Source organism: Heliconius melpomene, chromosome 12 (genome assembly GCF_056956725.1).
Source record: "Heliconius melpomene rosina isolate 202511_hmr_F chromosome 12, ASM5695672v1, whole genome shotgun sequence".
Lineage (NCBI taxonomy): Eukaryota > Metazoa > Arthropoda > Insecta > Lepidoptera > Nymphalidae > Heliconius > Heliconius melpomene.
The window spans coordinates 1,957,924-1,979,874 of record NC_140400.1 but is presented as its reverse complement, the minus strand read 5'-3'; the positions used below and the strand labels follow the sequence as shown (position 1 = coordinate 1,979,874).

The 21,951-nt window shown below is 36.5% G+C and overlaps 1 protein-coding gene across 1 annotated transcript; it reads right to left on the bottom strand.

Annotated features, from left to right (window-relative positions):
• Positions 1-2,388: 2,388 nt before the first annotated feature.
• On the bottom strand, positions 2,389-18,002 carry LOC146533375 (transmembrane protease serine 9-like). The gene is made up of 20 exons (XM_085195306.1): positions 17,923-18,002; positions 17,658-17,731; positions 12,068-12,134; positions 11,191-11,317; positions 10,847-10,956; positions 10,313-10,514; positions 9,803-9,866; positions 8,954-9,087; positions 8,420-8,574; positions 7,812-7,982; positions 6,438-6,482; positions 6,208-6,291; positions 5,816-5,956; positions 5,177-5,303; positions 4,827-4,927; positions 4,301-4,496; positions 4,017-4,080; positions 3,412-3,545; positions 3,037-3,188; positions 2,389-2,599 (listed from the first exon to the last, which is right to left on the bottom strand). The coding sequence occupies exons 3-20, from the start codon at positions 12,128-12,130 to the stop codon at positions 2,423-2,425; spliced, it is 2,247 nt and encodes a 748-aa protein (XP_085051432.1). The 5' UTR covers positions 12,131-12,134; positions 17,658-17,731; positions 17,923-18,002; the 3' UTR covers positions 2,389-2,422.
• Between the last annotated feature and the right edge of the window lie 3,949 nt (positions 18,003-21,951).

Here is a 21,951-nt window from a genome sequence, read left to right as displayed (position 1 = left end):
CTAACCTAATTTATAACCAGAAAGATTGTTGCTTTAAAATATTGAAGCTTTTAGCATTTTAATATAAAAATGATAAAAGCTAGAGCCACTTGTTTGAAGTAGATGCTCGAGCTCGATAACATTGCATATACAGGGTGAGTCATATTGAACTTTCCGATTTCAATAAGGTGTGTATTAAAAACAAAGCGACATACAGTAAAAATTATTTTATTGTTTGAAAGCACATAACATGCAGTTTTAATTTAGTTGGTTTTAAAAATGATATCCTGTAAATGTCTACCTCCATTGACCACACACTGCTGAAGCCTTTCCCGGAAGTTGTCCATTACTCGTCGAGTCATATTCAGCGGAATAGCATTGATTTCTTCCGTGATTGCAGCCTTCAGTTCATCGATGGTTCGGGGACGATGCGTGTACACCTTTTCCTTCAGGTAACCCCAGAGAAAGAAATCGCAGGGGGTTAAATCAGGTGATCTCGGCGGCCACCCAACGTCACCTCGCAAAGAAATGAGATGACCGGGAAACATTTGTCGCAGGATTTCCATTGAACGCCTGGATGTATGGGCTGTAGCACCATCTTGTTGGAACCAGATGTTATCGTTGTCATGATTCTGCGTTAATTCCTCCAATTTCGGTTTCAGAAAAGTTTCAAGCATGTCGCAATACCGAGCAGAGGTAACTGTGACGACTTGACCATCTTCTTCAAAAAAATAGGGACCCCACACACCAAACTCTGCAATAACGCACCACACTGTCACTCGAGGGCTGTGAAGTGGTCGTTCGTGTAGGTTTCGTGGGTTATTCTCAGCCCAGTATCGAAAATTCTGTTTGTTGACAGTTCCGGCGAGGTGAAAATGTGCCTCATCACTGAAGATCAAAACAGCAGTGCGGGGGATCTGCTGAATGTCGCGGCATAAATTTGTTCGTGTGTCTAAGTCTCTAACTGTTAATTCTTGCACTACCTGAATCTTGTATGGGTGAAATTTAAGGTCTCTATGCAGTATTCTGCGGACACTACTGAAAGATAATCCTAGTGAAGCGGCATGTTTCCGAACAGAACGCCGAGGGGATTGTTGAATTGAAGCCCGCACTCTATCCACGTTTTCCGCTGACGTTGACGTCCTAATTCGGCCTTGTGGTCTTGTTTTTAATGCTGATGATGTTGCTCTAAAATTTGATACCCAATTTCTGATTGTTGGTTCAGTGGGAATGGGATCACGTCGACCAATAGCAAAATGTAAACGGAACGCACGCTGTGTTGTGATCACGGAGCCGCCATTTTTAATAAACTCTTCAACTACGAACGCACGATGTTGTCCCGACCAAGCCATTGCTCACACTAAAACTGCATGTCATGGCGCGTCTAATGACACCATCCCCACCCTTCTACTCCTTCCCTTCTTCGTGCAACGTCCTTCCAAAACCGGAAAGTTCAATATGACTCACCCTGTATTATGGCTATTTGCGATAAAAGAGTAAAGTGAATAATTGAATCAAAATGACAAATTTGAATTAAATGTATTTCTTTAGTATTATAATAATTGAACTGTTAGTCCAATGTTTGGGACGGAAAACACGAAATGGATGAGGATAGGTTTATTGCTGCAGGTGACCAGATTAACACTGTTTTGGCTGCATGGATGAGACGGGGTAAGGCAACGATACCAGAATGAGGAAGTTATTTATTTCCTGAATAAGGATCGAAATCATCCATTCGCCATCGCGTTTGTTGTCAGACGCTGCTCCACTGCGCCACTATAACTATAGTTAATGGTAGTAATAAAACTTAATAAAATTTTATTGTGGCGTTAAATTCCGCAAAATGGAAATGTCTTAATGAAAAGTGTCAATACACCTGATTAAAATATACAGAAATAAAACTTACAATTATTATATATACTTTTTAGTTAGACTTGTCCTAAATGTTAAAGAAAAACACTTACCTAATTAAAAGGCAGTCATGTATAACAACTAACACCATCTTTACCTACATGTTGCATGCTTCACATTTCAGCGGCACTCGTTAGAGTAGCTCGCCCTAATTAAAGAATACCAAAAGGTTTTATTACTATGTACTTATTTGTATTAAAAATATACATGAAAACATATATTTTGAGAATATTTTTTTGTCTCTTTGCAGGTGAAGAGAACTTAGTGTTAAAACACTTCATCCTCCATAAAAAAAGATTTTAGTAATTATATTATTTATTTTTCAATTCATAACAAATAATAATTAGTTCTCTTTTAAGTTTTCAGCAATTCTTGACTTTACTGATGACTGTTCTACAATAAATAAATTATTTATTTGACATATTACTTTTTTCAATTCCAGGTATCTTTCGAATTCGGCAAGGATTTTTTAAACAGAGGGAAATATAAAACAAAAGATTTCTAAAATATAAATAATGTATTTTTTCCATGATTATTTCTTGCAATAATGCGCAGGAGCATTCTCTAAAATCCATTTCAGTAGTGAGGTAACGCGTGTATTGATAGCCGGCTCGTTGCTCGCGCAGAAAGTACCAAAACTAATTATTCCAATGTTAAACAGTAGGTTCGTTTTCGGATCAGTGTAGAGCAGCGGGCCGCCAGAGTCGAACTAACAAGATTTTAGTATCAGTAGGTAGATAAGTTTTAAACTCATTGTTTATTTTTTAAATTAACTCAGTTAAGGGGGAGTGTGTGTTCGATACCTACTCCTGTCAATTAAATATTTAATATTTTAGATAGAAGAATGATTGCTTGACGCTGTATTCCGCATATAGCAGGGTAGGCAGGTGGAACATTGCAACATAGTGTTTAGACACTTCTGTTCTTTCCACAAAATCCTTGAGGATTTACGTTATTTCTTATTGTTGTGGTTGTTATTTATAGTTGCACCGTTGGCCACGCCACGACTGGCCTCATAGATAATACATTCCAGTTGGTTTGGGCGAGCACTTTGAATTCGATTACTTTGAATTGAATTAACATACAGCTACCACTGTTTCGCAGGGCCGTTAACGGAGTTAAGTTCTGTAAAAAGTCATGACTAACCTGACAGCTATCCTTCGCCGGCGTAAACGTGCACAATTGTCTCCGCGTCAACGTTGACTTGGTCATCCGACATTTTCTTTGACTAATCACATCTAACGTAACTTTCATTAGAACGTCAGAGGTTGGACCTCCAACCACAGTTGTACCCCATCCTGAAATTTATTTATTTATTTTGATTGTTTTTTTAGCTTCCCACATATAATTGGTAAGGCAGAGGGAACCTGGTATTAAGGCAGTCTGTGCACCACTTTTCGTGATCAACACCGTCTTTTACCAAAGTAATTATGACGGGGTAGGCAGCGGGAGCCGAGGAAAAATTTTACAATTTTTATATTATTAAACAATAAATGTCTATTAGTTGATTAAAAAACTTACCTGTAACCGTAACATTTTCTCCCGTAAAGTCTTTCTTTATAAATTTAAACGGCAAACAAACTGGACTTACGTAGTCATTGAAAATAATATCTTCCTCCAATCTTACTATTGCTATATCATAATCGTAGGTAGACCTGAAAATAATACAATTAATGATCGGGGATATTGTACCACATTGATACAATGTCTGGTATGATATGTTTTTTTTCAGCTTTATGCCATATCTCGCATGTACCAGGGTAAGCAAAGGGAGCCTAGTGTTAAGACACTCTGCTACCCATTTGTTGCTGGGTCCTCGAGCCTTAATGTGACTTTCATATTGCATACCTAGCGGAGTAGTCAGAAAGAATGGAGCGCCAAACTTCTCTGCTCTCTTTCTCTCTACGGACCCTACATACCTCTTTCGCCTCGTCCCACTGTCATCTCTCTCCCCCCCTCGGGGGGATCTTCACGCTTTCCACGTGACCTTCTTAGAGTATTAAATATATTTACAGTACAAATGTGTTCGAAGGTCTACCGAAGTCTTAACCGAATCTTACGGAGTTATTCGTAGAGGACGGAAGTACAAATCGATTAATTAAAAACTAATGTACTCTTATACTAACGAATTGTAAAGCGGATGTATGACTCTGGACTCAATTCGGATTCTTTGCAGTGATGATGAGTTAGCTGAAACAATACACCGAATCTAATTAAATTCAAATTATATTAGTTGTCATTAAATAGAAGCATCAGTTTCCGTCGCCATCTTAAGCATAAGCTTAAAATAAAATAATTTCAATAATTTCAATTTTCTAATCCCTATAAAATCCTGTTATTTTTTTTAAAATACGGTTAAAATTGTTATATGATAACAATACTTTTAACTTTTATAATCAGTCCAACTTACTATCTAGAGTATTTTGATCGTGCAAGCCAAGAACCACCTCTTCCAAGTCCAATGTGAAACAATGTGCAGCAGTAAGAACGTATCGCTTATCGATGACCACGCCTCCACACGCTACCATGTCTTCCCCATCTTCCAAAAGTCCAGCCATCATAGGAAACTCGTGAACTCTTGTCTCATTTCCACCGACTATACGTTTCTGCAATAAACTTATTGTTATTATTTTGTTTGCTTCTAATGTATGATTCTGTGGGAATCAACAGAAAAATATAAAGAGTGCGAAACGAACCCTTACACGTCACGTTTAGTCACACTCTGTGCCACTGCGCTACAGATTCCTCGATATTTATTATTGAACTTGCTAACAGAAATTTTGAAGAATTCTTGAAAAATCTTGAAGACTGTTAAAGATGCAATGCTCTCTCGACATGAAATATCTCGTGGAAAATAGAGATCAGAGTGGCTTAACACTGAATTCCTCTACCCACCCTACTGTATGGGGGGGGGGATAAAAAAATATTTTTCTCACCGTATTATGAATTCCGCAAGTGCAACGCGATGGTGGAATGCGTCTAGCGTTTAAACGGCACAAAAATCTGCCTCCAGGACTCGATGCAGACGTTATTAGACCTAAGATATATAACATAATAAAAAACTTAATTAAGTAACTAGTTTATTTAGTTAACTAAGGTTAGATAAAAGAGAGAACAATTTAAATAAGGAAGCTGATATTGTATTGTAAGCCTATTTTTGTTAACTTTTATAGAAAAATGCATCACAGTTTTGCCCGCTTACATTAAGATATCGATCAGAATTAATAAATTGAACTTGGCTCTGCTTTTTATACATACGAGCATGCGTGAAGATAAATATCCTTACCTACACTTATTTGTTGGTTCACTGACAAAGCATGAATAGAGCCGCGTCCACAATAAGTTTCCGCTGATTCCAGTACAGAGTCACCTGTTCTGGATATCAGTAAACGGTCTTGAGAGCATGAAGGACTCTATGGAGAATTAGGAATTATTAAGAAAGAAATATATAACCATCCAAACGTTACCTATTAAGGCAGAAATTTGATAACAAAATATCCAAAAAGAATATAATATTTGTAAAATTTTAGTACTAATATTAGTAAAAAACACTTTTGTTTTGTTGAACTGATTCGAATTGAAAAATTATCTTTGTTCCATGTCCATTATTTGAAGATTGCTATGTTCCCGGTAATTTCGATTTAACTCACTGAATTATTGTAGGGCCGGTCGTGGCGCAGGGGTACAAAGCGTGACTGTAAACTCGTCTGGTTGTGGATTCGATCCCCACTCGAGGAAACGAAATATTTATTTAAATTTATATTCCCATTACTTCGCGCAGAAAGTGGGGAACAGAGTGTCCTAACACTAGGTTCCCTTTGCTTACCCTGTTGTGTGCGGGATACAGCATGAGGTTAATTTTATTTATTTACGAGGACGAAGTCGAAGATAAAAACTGGTATACAATATAAATAAAAGAGGATACCTCTGGTATATCAACATCGGGACAGTCAAGATTGCAGTTGTATCCGGGCGGACATGTTGCGATCCAGCGACATTGGGTGCCTCCACGATAGTTAAAAGGATAACCTGGGCTGTAAATGTAATAAAACCTGCCTGGTTCCACCTATAATGGAAATAATATGCCTTAGTTCTCTCTTTAAAAGTTATTATTTTTCGAGATAGAACTAAGGCTAGTTGTTTACTTTTTACTATTCTTATTTTAACATAGATGCAAGACATGCAAATCTTTAAATCACTCCAACTGACTATATATAGTTAATTAATTTCTTCTTTCTTATTTAATTCCTTTTCTTGTACTTGCTGCTAGGTAGATAAAAACGTAGTTGAAATATTATTTATTGAGTACCAACTTACGGATGTAAAATAATCACAATCGGGGTTCTGCAACTGCACGTATTTGAATAATAGTGCTATAATTACAACTTTAAGATTTTCCATCTGAAATATATATATTTAGAGTATTAAAAGTAACGTTTGTAAACAATAGGTTTTGGATTCGATTCGCTGAGAAAAATATTAATTAATAATTTAAAAAAAGAAATTTTCAACACTGTAACTTTGAAATTTAGCTGAAATAAACTCACTCTAGATGGTTTTAAATAATCACTGTCTAATATTTTAAAGACATGCTAAGTTTCAATGACAAAAAAGAGAAAGTATGTTAAAAAATACAGAAAACAGTACTGATTATAATTACACACGAATGCTTTTCACTGCATTATCTCATTTTGTTTTATATACTAAAACAAAGAGAATCGTGTGGAAGTGGCACTAGTTTGCATAAATACAAGGAATGCTTAAAATTGATGCACGTGCTTTCGTATTGTACTAGAGATGCATTACAATATTGAATATTTTTAATAATAAAATATGAAATAATATGATAAACTAATAAAAAAATACCCTTAAGCAAATATTTCATAAAAATATCACCACCACAAATTTAGAAGAAATAAACTTCACATTTTGCTCTTTCCACGGTTGTGAGTTCGATTACCACTTGGATGATTTTTTTAATTTCTCGATTTTTTTTATCTACGAATTAGGTTATGTCACGAAAATTTAGTTAGAAAGTGTGGAACAATATTCAATAAGAATTGTCACACGAAAGACAGACTGAGTTTCATGTGACAATTCTTGTCAGGCATATTATAAATTGTTGATTCGTTATTCGTTATAAATTATTAATGCACTAGAGTCGAACAACTTCTAATTGAAATATTCAAAGGAATTAATTATTTATAGTAACGTGTGAGTAATGGCTAACTAGCAATTATTTACGTTTTTACAAAAGAGATTTCAATCACTCCGTTATGCACTACACTCCGACATGCGTTACTCCATATTGCGTGTTAGGTGGCGGTACTCAACGCCGCGATTTGTCTCATTACTAGAGCAAGGAAATAAAAGTATTAAATATTTCACTTTCTCGAGTGGAAATCGAACTCACAACAAAAAAATGCTGAGAAATTCCAAATAGTATGTCAAACATGATGAATATCAATTTACCGGTTACATTGCATCACTGAGTTTTGTCACATGAGGGTGATAAGTAATTGCATTCTGAGTGCATATCACTTCGTAGTTACAAATTGTTATGTAATTTTTTTGACACCATTGTTTAATATTTTGTTTTATTTTCATGGTCCACGCTGACTCCCACATACAGCAGAGCCGGTACAGGGAGCCGGTACTTAGTGTTAAGAGCTTCGATACGTTCCTCACTTACCGAATTTTCGAGACTTTTCGCCTTGCTGAGCGAAAAAATGTGAATATTACTAAATAATTATTCATTTCACCGAATGAGAATCGAATCCATACCCGTCGCGTTTACATTTACACACTTGCGCCAATGCGCCACGAAAGCTTCGAAAGTGAAGCTGAAGTGAAGCTGATTTAATTTTAATTAATTTATCTAAATAAAACATCAATACGATAATTACTGTACTAATTTATTTTACGCAGTAATTATCGGGGGCGGTGGTTACAATCCAGTCCAGTAAAGCAGTTATACGCGTGTTAACGCCGGGCATGGTCCACGTGCAGGATTTGCCGTAACTCACTATTCCCACATGGTACAGTAAGCCGCTATACGTATCCTTATACAAGACAGGACCTCCAGACTCCTCCTGAAATATGAAAATGCTATGACAACATATGCAAATATCTTTTTTTTCCGAAAATATCCGATGGAGATTTAAGTATGATTTATACTTTGGATAGAATTAATAAATAGAATACATTTGTTTATCAACTGCATATTTAAATATGTCTAAAAAGGATTTATCCTGCAGTTTCAACAAAATTCTCAGATTATAAGAATAACCTAGAAGCTGACAATTTTAGAGGTAAGAGTGGTAAAAACTAAACAGACTACAGCTTAATAATACATAAAGTAATATATAAATCCACCACCATTTATCAAATTTACACTTGCTATAAAATACTAACTTTTTTATAGAAAAAGACAGGGCTAACGAGCGTGCAGGTGATCTGTGATCACCGCCGCCTACGACCACGTGAACACCAGAGAAGCTACAGGTGAAGAGACTTAAAATATTTTTACCAGGCAAGTGTCGTTTCCAGACGCATAAGTGCACACCTGTCGCGGCGTCACTACGCTGTTGTAGTGATGGCAGGTCACGTGGCTGACCACGCTCATGTCAACCTTGCGCAGGACTTCCGAAGTTCGATCTCCGGTCGTTTTCTGTGTACCCCAGCCTGGAATCAAATAGTTTATCTATGTAGAATAACGAGATCGCATAGCAATATATGGAACTTTTAATTTATTAATTAAATATTTTTTTTATATATTATTTATTTTAATTTGATTTATTTTATTATATTATCTGACAAAAAAGCATTCTGAACTCTTCTCTTCTTTCTGTGTGTGTGTGTGCCAAAGGTGATACTCCTCCGTCCGCATCATTTTCATGAATAGAAAAATTGCTTCACGTATTATTATTTAGATATATTTTTAATATTCTTAGCAAATACGTTAACATGAGTAATAATTTTTTTTTGAGCTTATGATATTTTTTATAAAATGTATATATGTATATATATCATTAATGAAAAGTATTTAAAATGTTTAATTCACCTAGAACAGTGACTATAGCGCCATTAAAATCGTCGTTACCAAATTTGAAAGGTAAACAGACCGGCCCGACTGTAGGTGAGAACACTATTTCCCCGACAATTTTGACTGCAGCTATATCGTATTCGTAAGTGACTCTGAAAACAAAATTAAATTATTTATTACATTAAATTATTTATGGGGCCAGTCGTGTGGCATGGGCAGAAGCGTGTCTGTAAACGGCTGTGCGTTCAATTTCCTCAATTTCCTCAAGGATATGAAATATTTAATATTTTCATTTCTTCGCTACGGTGTCGAGGCTAAGTATGGCGTTTAGTTCCGCTACTTAACTCGCTATGTGTCAAAAATTGTATGGTGCATGAAGAATGAAATGTCTAGGCACAAAGAAGGCAGAGAGATCTAGAGTGACGAGACAGCGTGAAGCGATCAATAGTTCAAACGGCAGGAGAAACAGAAGAAACCTGGGAACCTAAAAAATATTAAGACGTATCTCCACTAACCGCTGCATTATTGAGCCATTGCGTGTTTAGAGACATAAATCAAGAACATGATTTGTCTCGGTATCAGAGCGATGATATGAGAATATTTAATATTTGATTTCTCCGAGTGGAAATAGAAACCACAACCGTAGGCTCCCCGGCTCCTTCCCAATCTGCTATATATAGGATACAGCGTGAAATAAAAAAAAGCGACGTTAGATTTTGCTACTAAAGCTTTATTAGTGTCACTTTGACTGTATTGGTTCACAATTGGTTTCAAAATTTAAAATAGCACGTCCTAACAGTGCGTTCCCACTGCTTAGCCTGATATGCGAAAAGCAAAAAATATATGTGAATTATTATTAAAACTTACGTAGTGAACTGCGGATGTACTTTATACCATTGCACTTTAAAAAGTTGAGTTGCAAACGAATCATCTACAACAGTAAATACAAATATATAAATATATATAGCCAGAGGGAACCTAGTGTTAAAACACTCTGCCTCAACACCAGAGCGACGAAAATGAAAGTATAAATGTAAATAAATATTTTATTTCCTCCAGTGGGAACCGAACTCACAACCGTCGCGTCACAGTCACACCTTTGTGCCGCTGCGCCATGACACTTTTAGAAATATTTACATTTAACTATAGTAATTTCCACACATTAGAAATCTCGCCACATTAAGATGCATCTCTCAATGCATTCTCACTCAAAACAATAGCTATAAGATGAGCAGAAACACTATTTTTTTAAGCGTTTAAGTCACACTAAGCCGGTATAAAACCGAAAACTTCAATCTGTATCGATTTGATGTCAGTTAAACGCTAATTATCATTTCTGAGTTACAGATTTTCGTGAAAATGTATTAAAGTACGTACTTCCACTGCTTGTATGATATTCGCCTACAAAAACTCCAATTTGGTTAAGGAATTTCCCTTTCAAGCAATGGGCGGCAGTCAGGACGTACGACTTAGAAATGATAACTGCTCCACATTTGATAGCGCCCTCGTCCACGTACACTATGCCGGCCATCATAGGGAACTGGCCAGGCGTGGTTTCTTGTCCGCCGCCGATATGATCCTAATAATATTCGACTTTAGCTTAATGATTATTTTTTATAAGTTAACTATTATATAGTTATAAATATATAAACTACTATTAACATTTATAATAGTCTATTTATATACGCTATTTTGATCTTCTTCTTTCCGTCCACCCAAATTCGGCAAATTTGTTCATGTATCATCTTAACGCAATGACGATAGAACTTTTTCGCCGTTACAACTTTAACCTTGCTAGGAAAACCAACATAACAGAATAATTGTTTTAAAAAACGTCTTTTCTTGCTTTTTAAGCTATTCTTTGTTTTTTCTATATTCTTTTAGAACATTTATAGCATTTATCATACTCACAGTTTTCGAATATCCGCAGGTACACGGACTCGTACTCACGGACGTATCCAGTTGTGCTACTAGTTCGCATAAAAAATTGCCTCCCATACTATCTATAGATGAATTTAGAACTGAAAACAAAATGCTTTTTATTTTTTTAAGTCCATCTTTTTAAAAAAATGGACCTCTAAAAGGGTAATTTTAAGAACAGCTACCATTTAAACTAAAAGTGGCGAACAGAGCATACGTGGGTTGCGGCCATTAGTACTGATACTGTTATACGAGAGTAAAATTGCAGATTTTTTTACTAAGACCTGTATATATAAAAATTGTATATATTAAATAACTTCATCAGTAATACTAACCAACAGTTATTGTTCGTCCCACAGACACAGCACTTACAGAGTCGCTGCCACAGTAATATTCGGATGAAGATGGCTTAGGGTTCCCAGTACGAGATATTAATAGACGATCCACAGAACATGACGGAGTCTAGTAAAAAAATAATCTAATTAAATCAGCTTCACGCTGCTTCACGGCAGAGGGAACCTTGTGTTAAAACACTTTTACCCGTACCCCTTTTTATTTTATGAAGCAGACCTTTTAAAGATTTATGAATAAATTTTGTAAGCTTTAGATTTGCTTTATTTGTATAATTATAAAATAATAATTTTAAACGTTAAAATTCCGATTACAGTATTTCTCTTTCCTAACACACACTGACACTTTAAAAATTATACTCCATTCATGGCATACCTACTAATATTATAAATGTAAGTTTGCTTGTAACATTTTCACGCCAAACTACTCAACCGATTATCATGAAACTTTCATATTCTTAGAGATATTAGAAAGGATATAGGATACTTTTTATAATATATATATATATATATATATATATATATATATATATATATATATATATATATATATATATATATATATATATATTTAAAAAGACGAGTATCCTTTCGCTATAAATAAGTTTAAGGGAAGCCACGTATGAGTCTCTAGGTTTTAATAAATAGCAGTCTCTCTTGCTAAATAATATTATAGTAAAAATTTGTCTACAGAAATGCTAACAACATAAATAATTTATAATAATCGAAGAAAAATTTCAACGTGGCTTGATTTTTAAACGTGTGGCCTAGTTATGAGAGCGCTTAGACTGTTCCTAAAAGGCGGGTTCAAATTCTGCTTGTTTTTTAAAAAGTTTTTATGTTCAGTTTAAATATAATTTACCTCTGTTATATTAAAAACATTGCAGTCAGCCTTACAATTATAGCCTAAAGGGCATGTTACCATCCACCTGGGACTTCGCTGACGTTTGTTTTGGTTGACACACGTGTTAGTGAGAGTTTTGTTATTTTAGTGCTGATATCCTTCTTTTTTGTCGTTCAAAAAGTTGAAAGTTATAAAAGAATTTATCTTAGCAAGGTGGTTGGTTGTAGTAAGTGTTTGTGTTGTTTTGTATGTAGCGTAATTGTATTATAAAGTAGGTTAGGTTATTTTTATTGGCAATGGAGCCGGTTCGACCTCCTGATCCCCCTGATCCTGGAGGTAGTATGGACTCACAGTTGTCGTCTAGAAAGAGACAAAGTGGAGACTCACCAGCTAATAGTGATGGTCTCATTAAAAAAACAATAATAAATCCCGATACCGCTACACCCTCAATCCAGAATTTGTATATACATCCTTCCTTATCCGAGAGCCCAAAATCCTATCTAGAATCCGATAAAGGCCCTTTCATTGTTTATGTGTCGAGGGAAACTCCAGACCCCGCTGCGGGTACCGCTATTAAAGCAATAAAATTTGGCCAGTTCCTACATAGGAATAAAGTTTCTGATATTACTAAGGATGGTGTTAAGAACATTGGACGCAATAAAATTAGTGTTCAATTCTCAACGGCTACTGCAGCGAATTTATTTTTAACTAACCCAGTATTGAGTTTGTGTAAATATGTCGCCATTATTCCAACATTTAATATAACTCGAATGGGCATAATAAGAGATGTTCCCGTAGACTTTTCGTTAGACGAGCTTGTCGAATCATTGGTGTTTCCCTCTGGAAGTGGACTAGTGATGAAAGCAAGGAGGCTGAACAGGAAGAATGTTAGTGAGGGGGTGACTACATGGATTCCGACTCAGTCGGTTGTGGTCACTTTCCGTGGACAAGAGTTGCCTGATAGGGTCTTTTCCTATCATTCCTCGCTTCCTGTAGAACCATACAAATTCCCAACAATACAATGTCTGAATTGCTGTCGTTTTGGCCACATTAAATCACAGTGCCGATCAAAGCCCAGGTGCTACAGGTGTTCCCAGGATCATACTGGAGATACATGTGACGCAACCAAGGAAAATTCAAACTGCTTATATTGTGCTAGCAAGCATTATTCAACAGACAAGGACTGTCCTGAGTTTGCAAGGCAGCAGTCCATCAAAATTGCAATGTCCCAAGAGTGCATTTCTTACATAGAAGCATCCTCCCGTTTCCCTCCTGTTAAACAATCCTATGCAGATATTGCTAAGGTTATGTTTTCCCCTCATGTTTCCTCAACGCCTATCCCTCACCAGCTTGCTCCTGTACCACTTAGTAAGTCCTACCGTAAGACCATTTTCCAAACCCCACGTCCCCGCGCTCCTCTTGCAAAGGGATTTGATAGACAAGCTCACCAGTCCATAATTGGTAATAATTCCTCCTCCCTTCCTAATGGTTGTGCTCTCAATCAAAGTCTTGACAACTCAACAGCATCTAAAAATGATCTGTTAGGTGCCCTAACAGATATTCTTGTGAGCATAATTTCCACCTTTGATGAACTTTCTTTACCGTCCCACGTTGCCTTAAATCTTTCCAAAATTTGCAATAAGTTCCTTAATAATGGCGCCACTGAAATTCCTGCAATGGAACAGTAAAAGTATTCGGCCTAAAAGGCACGAACTACTTAATATTGTTTCACTGCATGAGCCTATCATTGTTGCCCTCTCGGAGACATGGCTGTTGCCTGGCTCTCCTTTTAGGGTGCCGGGCTTCTCCTGTTTAAGGGAGGACAGGAATGATGGGTATGGGGGTAGTGCTATCCTTATCCGGCACTCCTCTCCTTATTCCCGTATTCCTCTCCCAACTCACAGTCAACAGATTAATGCTGTTGCTGTGAGGGCCTTTGATATTTCCTTTCTATCTGTCTATATCCCCCGTCCTTCCTCTTCTATCTTCCTAGAGCTTAAATCTATCATCTCTTCGCTTCCTAGTCCTGTGTTGGTCCTGGGTGATTTTAACACTCATCACACTTTGTGGGGGTGTTATTACTGTGATGGATTTTCACCTTCGTTGGTGGACATGATTGATGATGTAGATCTTTGCATTCTCAATGATGGATCGCCGACTCGTAGGGTTAATCCTAATCAGAATCCTAGGACTGCCATTGACCTCTCCTTATCTTCTCCTTCCCTTGCTCCCAAATTATCTTGGTCCATTCTTCCTTCCACCTTTGGTAGTGATCACTTCCCAATTCTTTTATCCCTTAGTAATAGACCACTACCTACACCAAATCCTTATCCGCTTCTCAAATTTAATTTAAAAAAAGCTAACTGGATTGAGTATGCTGACTCTGTGGATTGTATGTTGTCCAATTTTCCTGAATCTATTGATTATGAGAATGTCATTGTTTGTTATGATCGGTTTGTCTCAGCCATTTTAGCTGCGGCAGACTCTCATATCCCCAAAAAACTCTCCATTCAGAACCAGATGCTTTCCAATCCCTGGTGGGATCAGGAATGCTCTGACTCTGTCGATCGGCGAATATCTGCCGAGGTGTCATACGCAGTCTCTATGACAATGGAGAATTACGATGAGTATCTACGTACCGATACGCAATTTAGGAATTTGATTTGGAAGAAGAAAAAACTTGGTTGGGTTAATTTTTGTGAATCCCTTAGTCCCCGCTCCTCTTCTTCCCTTGTCTGGACAAATGTTAAGAGATTTCGCCGGTCACTTAACAATGTCGACAGTCCTAATTCCAATAATCCTTCTATTTGGCTTAATGATTTTGCAGACAAATTAGCTCCTCCTTTTGTTCCATCACAAGACCTCCTTACATCCACGCTGGTTGAATCTTCAGAGGAAATGGATACCTCCTTTTCCTTTGAAGAACTCAAAAACATCTTAGCGGATTTAAAAGACACTAGTCCAGGAGAAGATGGTGTCTATTATTCTTTCATCACTAGACTTAGTGAGAAAGCTAAACTCGTCTTTTTAAGTATAATTAATAATATATTTCAATCAGGCAATATCCCCAACTCGTGGAAATCCCAAATTATTGTCCCTATCCTTAAACCTGGAAAATGTTCATCTGATCCTAACTCTTACAGACCCATTGCCCTATCATCAACATTATCAAAAATTACTGAGCGGCTTTTAAAAAATCGACTGGAATGGATAGTGGAAAGTAGAAATATCTTAGCTCCCTCTCAGTTTGGCTTTAGAAAGGGGTTAAGTACTACAGATAGTCTCAGCATTTTTGCTACAGACATTCGAAAAGCTTTTGCCAAAGGAGAGTATTTGGTGGGTGTTTTCCTAGATGTTGCCTCTGCGTATGACAATGTCCTTCCTCCGGTGCTCAGGCAGAAAATGCAACAGCTGAGCATCCCGCCGAGGTTGATCCATTTCATATGTAATTTGCTAACTGGTAGAACGGTGTCTGTTAAACATCCCCTTCTTACTGTTCCTCCCAGACATGTCTGGAAAGGACTTCCTCAGGGCTCAGCTCTCAGTCCTCTGTTGTATAATATTTACACACATGACCTCGAATTGTCTGTTAATAATTTTTGTAATATCCTTCAGTATGCTGATGACATCGTCCTTTATCACAGCTCAAATTCTGTGGAGGACATAACTTATCGATTAAATACTGCTTTGCACTACCTTAACCAGTGGCTCTCTTCACATGGTCTGGCATTATCTGTAGCAAAGTGCCAGGCGGTGGTTTTTACCAAAAGGAGAGTTATACCAAACTTTGAAATTGTTTATAATAATCAACACATAAATTTTGCAGAAAATGTTAAATTTTTAGGCATGGTTTTTGATAAAAGACTGAATGGAATTGCCCATGCTGAATATCTCACTAGAAAGTGTGAAAAAGGCATTAATGCTTTAAGAGCTGTATCTGGTGTGTGGTGGGGTGCACACCCTTATACTCAAAAACTACTGTACAATGCCATAATCCGTAGTCATATTGATTACGGATTGTTTGTTCTAGACCCCTTTAACAAAGTTGCTACTGAAAAACTTAATCGTATACAATACAAGTGTCTACGCATTATTTTAGGTGCAATGAAGTCTTCCCCCACCAATGCTCTGCAGGTGGAGTGTGTGGATCCTCCCCTTCCTATCCGCCGACAATTCCTGTCTGACCGATTTGTAGGCAAAATGTTACAGCTGTCTTCCCATCCCTTATTGCCTAAGCTATCTGAGCTAGCGGACCTCATCCCCCGCGGCAAACCGCTCCCATACTTGCTCAATAGCTTCCTTAAAATTACTTCCCTTCCTCATCCCTTGTCCAGTAGTCCATCTAATCCTTTATTTTGTACGCCTTATCGGGCTTTAGTTCACCATCCTTCTGTTATCACTAATCTTGGCCTATCCAAGGGAGCTGTTGACACCAATGCAATGTTTCAATCCAAGGTAAATGAAAATTGGCCAAACCATGTCCTCATCTTTACAGATGCATCGAAGCTTTCAAAGGAAAGCTGTGTTGGTGCAGCTTGCTGGATACCAAAATTCAAAATTATATTACAATTTAAATGTCCTCCCGAATCATCTGTGTTTACAGGAGAGGCTGTTGCTTTGTTGGAAGCAATCCTGTTCACACTCTCCCACGATTTTAAACAGACTGTTATCTTTACTGACTCATTAAGCTGCATATTGGCTATAAAGGGAAATCCGTTTCATAGTAGATTGAGATCTTCCATAATTTTAAGGATTCGTGAAGAACTGTACTCATGTTATCTAAAGGGTTTAGATGTTACTTTGGCATGGATTCCAGGGCATTCTGGAATCAGTGGGAATGAATCTGCAGACTCTTGTGCTAAATTAGCCATCCAGTGTGGTACTTTAGATCACTTTTCTATTTCGGCTCAGGATCTGCTGTCTCTTGCACAAGCTCATTTGGATTTGTCATGGACTAAATTCTGGGAATTGTCAAAATCTCAGAAAGGTAAGTATTATGCCACTATTCAACCCAATATCCCAAGGCGACCTTGGTTTTTTTCTCAAAAAATTACTGAACGGAGGGTTTTATCAACTATTTGTCGTTTGCGCCTTGGGCATGCTTGTACGCCTGTGCACCTAGCCAAGATCAGGGTCAGGGACCACTCACTGTGTGAATGTGGGCTGGACGACGGTTCACCTTCCCACATACTTTTTTCCTGTCCTAAATTAATTCATCCCTTATATGATGTTCTTCCTTATAAAGTTCCCCGTCCTCTTAGTGTTCAATGTTTGTTAATGTTTGTGTTTAGTCCTCTATGTAAATTTTTATGTAAATATATTAGATATAATAATATTAAACTATAAATTAATATATTTGTAAAATAGTATTTACTACTAACTCATGTTCATGTATATATTTATTTTATGATTTTTTATTTTATAGGTGAAGGCAACACTTTAACTGGACTCTTTTTGACATGCATTCTCCTATCGTGTAATATAATCTCTTTTTTACCGTACAACCTCCTTTGTGTGTTCTCCATACAACGTGACATTGGCGAAGTGAATAGTGCTCAACTGGCACGCTCGAAGCGCCATAAATAAAGAACCGAACCGAACCATCCACCTGCACTGCGAGCCTGGTTTGTAATTGAATGGGTATTCCTTGTTGTATATATAATATATCTGACCCGGCTGAACCTGTAAAAACAACACATAAATTAAAAAATGAAATGTAATTTTTTTTTAGTTAAAATTTTAAATTCTAAAATAAAAATACTAATTTTACTTTTAGGATTTCATTTGGTTCTAGAAGTAAAATAAACACAAACATAATACATGGATACAAAAAAATAGATGGATAGTACTACTATGTTTAAAGTAAAACTCACATTTGTTGTGAAATCACACCCAGGATCCCATGCTGCAGAATATCCTACGAGAAAAACAATTAAAATGACACCCACGTACATCTGAAATAAATCAATATATTATTACTAGTGGGCGCGCGCAGCTGCGCCCGCTTATTTGGCCCCTGACGGGTGAATTCTAATAAATCATGAAATATGTGTTCAATGAAATATTTTTAAGAGTAATTTTCATCAGAAATTCATTATCATCCGAATTTAAAATTTTATAAAAATCGGTGGCGATTTAAAGATACTTTGAATATAAGAGAACTTTCAACACCTAATTTGCACCCTTAGGGGAAGAATTTTAGAAAACCATGAAACATATTTTCAATTAAATACATTTAAGAGTCTAAGTTTCAAATTTTATAAAAATCGGTGGCCATTTAAAGATTTTTCATACAAACTTTCAACCACTTATTTGCACCCTTAGGGGGAGAATTCTAGAAAACGATGAAACACGTGTTTAATTAAATACTTTTAAAGATCTAAATTTCAAATTTTATAAAAATCGGTGCCGATAAAAATTTTTTTCCATACAAACTTTCAACGGATGTCCAGATTACGAAAGTAAACATCTGTCCAAATTTTACGTTTCTACCATCACCGGTTACGGCTGTGCGTGCGTCTTACCTCAGTCAGTGAGGACAAGTCCTTTTATATATATAGACTAGTGGGCCCGGACGCGGCTACGCCCGCGAAAATATAAGCCTAAATCATTAAAATAAGTTAAAAAATAATAATGAGTGGAGATTTATTATTAGAAAAAATATCTGAGTAACCGAAATGAACAAACCAAAGAAGTAAAAGTAACTAAAGGAAATTCTTAATATTAGAAAAAAAAACCTAAAGTTTGCTGTGCGCGCGTACTAAACATTTTTCTATATTAAATAATTATTAATTTTTGCGAACAATATGAAATAAAATCTCAAATGATTAAAATTACGATATTTTAAGTGTATAACATCGGTATAGATAACCGAACTGAGATAAATTAATTATAAGCAGCAAATAATTACATAAAAAATAATAGTAATTCGAAAATCTATAAAAATTTACAAAATCATCAAAGTCATCCGCCCGTTCGCGTCGGTCATACTCATATTATGCCGCCCGAAGGCTAGGTCATTTGGAATCAGTCACATCTTAATTATTTATTAGAATGTTATACAGTAAATTATAATTTCCATCTAGATGAAATGCTAAAAGTGACTATTATATTTATTTTCATAAGGATGAATATCAAATTATAGAAATCATCTAATTTTTGTTAATGATTTGTATAAAGAGATTTGTATAAATCTATATCGGCGCGCACCATGTATGCATTAAGCAAACTCACTGTGGGTGACGTTTTCTTAAAACAGCAAACTTTGCAAGCCGTTGCTTAGCAACGCGTAGCGACGATTGTTATTAACATGGCGGAATAAATTCCTTGTCAAATTAATTATTTTAATATATTGGTATATAACGAAAATATTACAAATATGAGAAAAAAAAAGTATCCTATGTTCATCCCGGGACCCTCAAGTATCTCTATATGAGTATTTTATCACAATTAAATTAGCGGTTTGGCCCTGATTGCGGAAAAGACAGACAGACAGACAGACAGACAGAGTTACTTTCGAATTTATAATATAGGTATGGATTACTATTAGAAACTAAATAAGATAGTAAATATTATATTTAAAAATTACTTACTATTATACAGGACCAACTCCCTGGCTCAGTTCGGAAATAATAATATTCTATTAGAATCAAATATTAATTAAAGAATATATATGATAAGCCACTGGGTACGTGGTATATTAATTACCATACCAATATAATTATTTTGTATTATTTGTACTTGTTTGTTTATTTATCCGACTGTGGTTGCACTCGGTTTCGCATCCTCTTTCTAGAATATAAAAGCGGCACTCATAATATTCCAGGGAAGTTCCAGGGAAAATCTCACTTTGAGTTAAACAACTCAGGCTATCTGTTCAATTCTGGGGAGGGCACAGGGTGTTCTAGGCAAAGCAAGTGATACTATTAAAAATATCATTTCCAGAGGCCTGTATGTTTTATGTGGAGTCTATTAGTTCGCATTGAAGTTATATTAGAACCTAAAGTCTTTTACGTGTAGATCATGTTAATCAGTTTGATGTTATGTTCATTTGACACCGTGAGTGAAGCCGCAGGTAATAGCTAGTGTTGAAATAAAATATGCAATTGAATAATACATTACAACATGCAAGTAGGTGACTATAAATACAGTGGAAGTCGCTTAAATATTTTATCAATAGGTACAACAACCTCCATATATTATTGTGAAAAGTAACACACTTGAAAACTAACTTAATTAATTAAATATTAACAAAAATAATATATTTTATTCGATGCCATGAAAGTTGATAAGACCTTTACATAGTCTTGCCCTTTATTAGGTTACGTACGGTAGGATGCTGCAGTTTTGTTTGCGTGCTCATGCGTGGTCGAGTGGCAGAAATAAACGCCGAATTTTGTCTTATTACCATAGCGAAGATAAAACAACTACCCCTCGAATGGGAATTGAACGCACAACAGTTGCGCTTACAGTCAGGTATTATGCCGCGGCAGCACGGCAATCTCTAACTAATCATATATTGGTTTATTTAATTTCAATCCTCCTTTTAGCTTTCTTTCATTTTCAGTTATTCAGGACTTGTACCAGGTTCATTCAAAGATTCGTTCATTCATCTAGATATGTTGTAATTTATGCTTAAAGACTGAAAGTTGTCATATCTAAATGATATAGCATTGTGCAAACAAAATTTACTATTAATATAAGATAAAAAATTACATATATAACAATATACAAATGTCAAGAACCTCCATAACCACGAGGTATGCAGTCTTAGAGAATATTTTCTCAAGATTGACGTGGATATGCACAAGGATGTGGTAACAGTTGACAAAGCCCTTACTCCTCTTTCCTTGGGCAAAGAGAACTGGCGTCGGCCTGTAGTACTTACTACTTCTGATGGCATGGCTGTATAGAAGAGCAAGGAGCTGCATGGTAGATTCCATAGAGCCCTAGTGGGCCAGGACGTGGATACTGCTTCATCATTATCTTGGTTACAGTTCGGGGATCTTTTCGGAGAAACTGAAGCTTTTGTCTGTGCAAGTTATCAAGACACGGAACTACCAGAGACATATTATGAAAGATGGCACTATCGACATCTGCCGGGCGTGTCATCGACCTGGGGAGTCCCTCAGACATATTGTCTCTGGTTGTTCTCATCTTGCTAATGGTGAGTATTTGCATAGACACAATCAAGTAGCCAAGATTATGCACCAGCAACTTGCTCTTCAATATGGCCTTGTAGAATTGGAGGTGCCTTACTACAGGTACAATCCCATGTCTGTTCTTGAAAATAGCTGTGCTTTGCTCTACTGGGATCGGTCTATTATTACTGACAGGTATATTGTTGCCAATAGACCTGATATAGTACTAGTAGACCGAGCGGCGCGCCGCGCAGTGATTGTTGACGTTACTATCCCACATGATGAAAATCTCGTGAAGGCCGAAAAAGAAAAACAATCTAAATATTTGACCTAGCCCATGAGATTACCGCCATGTGGGATATCAATGCGATTATCATTGTGTCGATAGTGGTTTCGGTTAACGGTTTAATAGCGAAAAGCCTCGACCAACACCTTAAGAGGCTATCGCTTAGCTGTTGGATCAAGAACCGGATACAGAAGGCAGTATTACTTGAGACAGCACGTTTTGTGCGGCGGTTCCTCTCTCTGGAGCCCTAGCCACCGATGTCTTGGACCCTTGTCCCGCCCTCGGAAGAGTGTTTTTTTTATATTTTGAAATGTATCTTTTTTTTATAATAATTTATATTTACATATGCTGTACAAATAACATGCGTCAATAGTGCAGGTTCACATCTAAGCGAGTCTACGACTGTAGGTACCTTATCACGCACTGGCCATGGCGCTAACATATAGGTACATTGTAAAGAAAACATCAAACCTACG